At 40.0% G+C, this 6,000-nt stretch overlaps 1 protein-coding gene across 1 annotated transcript; it reads left to right on the top strand. All coding sequences in view use genetic code 11, as the record gives it.

The window, feature by feature from the left end:
• Positions 1-659: 659 nt before the first annotated feature.
• EGR_00443 (hypothetical protein) lies at positions 660-4,513 on the top strand (the record flags this gene model as incomplete). The annotated part of the gene is made up of 5 exons (XM_024489692.1): positions 660-727; positions 1,978-2,148; positions 2,193-2,244; positions 2,503-2,728; positions 4,356-4,513. 5 exons carry the CDS (start codon positions 660-662, stop codon positions 4,511-4,513), a joined length of 675 nt encoding a protein of 224 aa, XP_024355689.1.
• Positions 4,514-6,000: the final 1,487 nt, after the last annotated feature.

Below are 6,000 nucleotides of genomic sequence, written 5' to 3'. Positions count from 1 at the left end.
GCCCAGACACCTTCTCCATGCTGAATATATATATTCTGCCCGAGTATTTTGTCTTCTTTCGTCTTCAGGGAGTCTCGGGACGCTACACTAATGTGCTAAATGTTGCGTGTAACCATGGTGTTCTTTCCTAATGTAGTAATCACAAATTTGTATTATACGCTTTGTTATCCACTTTTGTTTAGCATTATTGCTCAACGGATTCATGCTTTGATCCCCTCGAATGTGCTTCCAAAAGTTGGGGAAAGCAAACTGTGCTTTGCATAACTCCTACCACTTTTTAGAAACGCAGCTATAGTGTTGGCAGAAGTCCCGGTGCTTCTACAAGTTCTTACTTTGGACCAACGCCAACCACAATCGCATAAGGTTAAAGCGTAAGATTATAAAGAAAGATGGCTAAAAATAATTAAAATAAACAGGGAAATGTCGTGGTATTCAAGAAAATAGCATTTTCAAAAATTTTAACACTCATTTTGCACTAAATAGAATATTCTCTAATAACGTATAGCACTTTTACCTTTTTCCACTCTACAATGCCATTTCGCAATTCGGCTCGACGTAGAATGGGACGTTAGATGACAGGGTGAGAATGCAGGGGTATAAAAGTTCACCTTTATCAGTTTTTGCGAAACATTTAAGAGCCTTTACATGAAAAAATACCAATGGTTTTGCAAAAGGCGTCATCTGGATTACCATTTAAAGAAAGTAGACAAAATATGAACACAGGAAAGTAGAGCACAATGGGGTAAATTGAGCACCCCCTCCTGCATACCCCACCTAATCTAATAGGACAAAGCAAGCGTACGGCAAAGCCCTGCTAAACTGGACAGGACTTTTCAATTCTGTATTGTAACTTCCAGCGATTTGACGCTCCATTGGTAACATTACAGCGCACCACCAAAAGAAAATAATACCTAACGAAGCTCAGCTACATTGAGGCAGCAGTCACCCAAATGTTTTTCCGCAGCAGTTTTGTCCCTTTTAGAACCTGAACTTAACTTTTATCATAAGTTGACAATTTTTTTCGCCAAATTACTTTAATATATGGTACTTGAAAGTCAAATCACCTCTGTGGAATATCAATTAACCTCCAAATTCAGGCCATTGTAAGTACCGTCGAGTTTTTCCAATTATGCCACTGATTCCCTGGTTTCCTCCAGTTTTTCTTGGCGAATTCGCCGGTTTTTAATCAATGATTGATCAAGCTTGCAAAAAACAGGCTTTCACGAATAAAACAAGATCTTACTACCGTAAAACGCTCGTGAGTCGATAGTAGAAAAATTAGTAAATTAAATAATCATTAGTGCTAAAAGGTGAAGAAAAAAAGAATTAAAATCAAACAATACTGCTAATCAGACGATGCAGTAGTCGAGCGAGAGCTGCATTTGTAAGTGCGTTCCAGGTCGGTTTGCCACTTTGTGATAAGTTAATTTAAATAAAACAATCACCTTCAATGATAAAGCGTATTAAATGGAAGATTGAGGATAAAGAGAACGATGGTCACCATTTATCATAAAAGCGCACAAAGTGTTGACTCTAGCACGAAATCTAACCGAATTTAACATCATACCTGGCGAATTAGTGCAGAAACAATTTTCAAATCGACTCTATGCTAAAGTCTGTCGCACTAACAGTGTCCTATTACAACAGTTTCGTAAAGCTTGTTTGCTTGTGCATTTGTGCATGTCGTACTTTGTACTGTGTGCTCTATGGCTGGAATTAAACTGATTCGGCCAGTGATTCCTATTTGACAGTATCGATACTTAGGGTGTTGTAGGGCAAGGCTCGTAGGTCTTTTCATCCCTCTTCCTTATACTCTTAGTATAACCAGGTTGATTTGATTTCAACACATTTATTAGAGGGAAGTGGATCGGGAAAACAAGTACAAGATTTAGAGAGGGGAAATTCCGCAACCCCTCTCAGGCTTGGGAGACGCCGACCCTGTCACCAGGTTCGAATTGTGTCCTTCATTTGTGGAAGAAAAAAATTAATTATGTGGACCAGCTGCACTGTTAGAAATTTGTTTCCGGATATGGCGATAATGGGATTTTTATCAAGACCTTGCCCACCAGTAAATCAGCGGCTGAACGGTAGCGATTTTGATTTGATGTTTGTTGTACCACTATTTGATCTTCGCAGTCTGGTCTTTCGGTAATGTTTGAGGTCTTTTAATCATTCCATGTACTTACAATAAGCACTAAGGCAGCACCTGTCATAGCCATTATAATTTTATGGAAGAAAACGCAAGTGAGCAGTTTGCCACTATCCTAAGGCATTCAAGCATCTTACAAAATTATATAACAATAAGTTTAGTGTGGAGGTGGTGTTTTGATAACCATCAGGCCTACACACAAACTGCGTTACATGATTTGCCTTGAGTAATGCCTAATACAGTGAATCCTTAGGGTCATCTTTGGCTTCCTACTTCTAACCGTCCGAGCAGATTCTAAGTTCGAACTTTCTGTTGCAGGCCTTTCTACTTGTTTGGTTATCCAATTACCAAAGTTACATAAACTCTACCTTTTAGGTTGGTATAGAAAACCAAATCGTTTTGCTCGACTGACAATGATTTCTAGCTATTTTAACCGCAGTGTTGTGCTCTTACTACTTATTAATTACAATCATTTGAGGCGCCCTTTAGGTAAATATTATATACTACTTATTACCGCTTTAAGGGCAAGATCTATTCTGGGTTTTCGACTCCGTTTGATTCCGTATGTATTAAAGAAAAGTAAGAACTCAGACCATGTTAAGGGTATGTAAAACTAAGATATTTACAAAGCAATGACTACAGATGTTACAGATTACTGATACAGAAGGCGCTACTTAAATCAGTAACGTCGTTCTTCAGTCCTGCTTATTACCTAGCATATATTCCTCAGGAGAACTGATTTTATCAAATTAAGGCAATGAATGCAAAATATCTCACGAAAGTCATTTCTTCATGTGAAACACTGTAGCTGAGTTCCATCGGCTTTTATCACCCGTAGATATGGAGGGGATTGACAGCAGTTCCACCTTATTGTTGTACAATCTGATAGAAAGGTCTAATGAAAGCGTGCTTTGTGCAGGGTAAAGAAATAAAAACGAGTAAATTTGTGGTCATGTACTTGCGTGGCATGCCGCTGAAAGCGATAAGAGTAAAGGCACAAAGGCAAGTCTCGAGTACTTCACATTAGCGGCAACGTAATGGTAGAAGCACCAGATCAGTCCATCGAGGTGCACACGTTCCGGCATCATTTCATCCTGGTGTGATTTTAATTAGTGATTGCACTGTGAGCGATCACTAACTTGACTAGTGACCGAAACAAGGCAGGGATTGGCATTACAGACTGCTTCTGCAAAAAATTAGACAGAAGTGATCAGCATCCGTTCTGTTGTCAGTACACGTTGTGTAGGATTCGCCTACATTTCTCCGTGAAATGCGAGCCTTCATGTTGTCATGCCCCTTCTACCGCTGTGAGCGAGCTGAGACATGTCGCAGCACTGGAGTGCTACCTTGTGCATTCAGGCAGATATTCATCCGATCACTCCACCTGAGTACATTTAGTTTTCTACTTGTCTTCGCCTCACTTGAGTGCTTCGAATATAACAGAATGAGAGAACTCATTGAGGTGTCGGCAGATAAACGAGTTAAGAAGATAATGGCTTAATGAAGTTAACGGTCTCTTGTTGAGAAATGAATGTCTCATCAAAAATCCGACTTCTTCACTTCATTTCGAGCCTCCATTTAACAAACACATTTAGTGATAAGGGAATGCTCATAGTTGATGATTGTTAGAGTTGTGACTATTTTGGAAGAAGAAGCTTTGTTTCTAAGCGTGCATTATTCTTAGCCATTAGCGTTAACTTCTTACCATAGAAATGTCTCACTTGAGTCTACATCCTGCGTTTCCTTTTTGTGCCCATATCATACTACTGATATTGGCTCGCTCCACTCGTTCACACTCCTTAGACTACTCAACTAAATAAAAATTCCTACATTATAAAAAATAGAATTGCCATGCAAGAAAATGGATTTTAATTTTTCTGGGCTCACAATAGTCTGTTGGTAAAATATACGTTGGAACTGCAAAATTTATTGATCATTTCGTTGAGTCTTGCACTTAAGTAGTATCCTCCTTCATTCCAAAAATTGCAGATGTCACAAAGTTTGCCATCTTCTACCACCCTTATTATCCTAACACTCAAGATGGTAGATCACCTGTCAAGTCATCATTAAAATGGAGAGAGAGATCTAAACTGTTGGTGCAGCAGAGCCCTTCCATCTTAATGCATGAAGAAACACAACAAACTAAGCAACCGCCAGAGTACCTCCGGATAGTACAGATTTGCTGTATTTCAGGTCTTATTTCTAGTTCTTGAGAATACACTGTTCAAATTGCATCCGACCATTAAATTTGGTAGAGGTGATTGCTTCCTACCACATCAGTTTAAACGTCATCTGGATATTCCACTAGAGTCATTTTCAACAATCTCATTAATTTCTTTAAGTCATTCTAACCTTACCTTGTGAATACTTGTTAATACTATCAAAATTTCACACGTAAATATAAAATAACCCCTGAACAACGCCAAATAACTCCTCTACCCTTGTCGTTCCAAATACTCTGGGGTCCTGGATTTTACTAGTATCATTGGGAGGAGGTCGATGGTTTTCGAGGCCATTTAAGGATTAAGTCCATTCAAAGAACCTGGACAATGCCACCACCTCTTACCTTGTAAGAGAACAAGTGATGATATTAACTTGGGAAGTGGGAAAAGTGCCCAATGAAAGCTATTGTTAAAGTTGACAGAAAGAAAAGTTAGAAAGTACTTTGGGCCATCGCACTATGTGGTGTAAAATCAAGCCAAGAAATGGAGGCAAAGGCAGAAGTATATTTAATGAATAATTACGCAGGGCGACAACTTGAGTCACATATTTTCACTAAAGTAATACGTTAATTGTTAAACTCTCGGTTTTGGTAAAGGGCAACTTAGGTCTCCGCTGGGCGGCCTTAACATTAGACTAGGCCATTAGAACCAAGCCCTACTGTACATCAAAAATACATATTCTGCAGAAGCATTATGGCTTCTTTGGAAATTTCGGAGAAACCGAGCCCTGCATTGGCGGCAGTGGAAAGCGAATCCGGTCCTGGAGGTCAACTACTCTGATTTCTATAACTGAATCCTAGACCTTGTCTTGACAAGCCCTAATAGAGGTACAGAAAATGACATCGGCCTTCGGTAACTACCCCAGCCTCACATTCTACAGGAATACTACCAACAAAGAGAGCGGCATAAGCTACGAACCACCTGAAAGTTCGTTACGGAGCTGTCTACGGTACCTGTATAAAGACGTCAATTATGCGAACTCGTGATATTTCCTCCATTTCTCCATTAGCTGGATAGACCCCAGATAGATATGGTTGGGCAGCGATGAGGCGCAAACAAAGCAGCAAAGAGGAACAAACGCGAATTATCCTCCCCATTCCTTTGTTAAAAGACAATGATCTTGGGCCAGTATCCCTTCGATTAGTGGCGAACATACGTGAAGACTAGCACATACTTTTGCCCCCATTGTAGTTTCTAAACTAAACGCAACTGCAGATCCAGAAGAATTAGCAAGAAGATTCAGTGACATTGCAGGTAGATACCACCTTTGCACACAAATTCGATGAATAGGATGGTTTACCAGCTGGTGGTCTTCCTCCAGCACTAATTACATTGTGATGATTGATGCGGGGGTCTGACAAAGGGGAGCGCCGAGTGCGACATTCCAAAGTGGTGAGGGACCTTTTGATCCTCTAAATGACGGTTTTAGTAACAAACTACGTAGGATCTCCGCCACTTCATTTCTGATGGGCGGTTATGCCAGCGACCCTCAAGCCCTTCTATACGTATACAATACATATTGTGCTTGACTACTATACCTCCTTCCGACTTCAGGAAAGTCTTAGGGAGCTACAATAAAGGGTCCTAAATGTACTTCTACCAAACTGCATGCCCTTAGGATCATGCTAG

The sequence above is a fragment of the Echinococcus granulosus genome (genome assembly GCF_000524195.1).
Source record: "Echinococcus granulosus chromosome Unknown EG_S00002, whole genome shotgun sequence".
NCBI classification, from domain to species: domain Eukaryota; kingdom Metazoa; phylum Platyhelminthes; class Cestoda; order Cyclophyllidea; family Taeniidae; genus Echinococcus; species Echinococcus granulosus.
The sequence above is the reverse complement of the archived record's forward strand: the minus strand, read 5'-3'. Positions and strand labels throughout refer to the sequence as shown.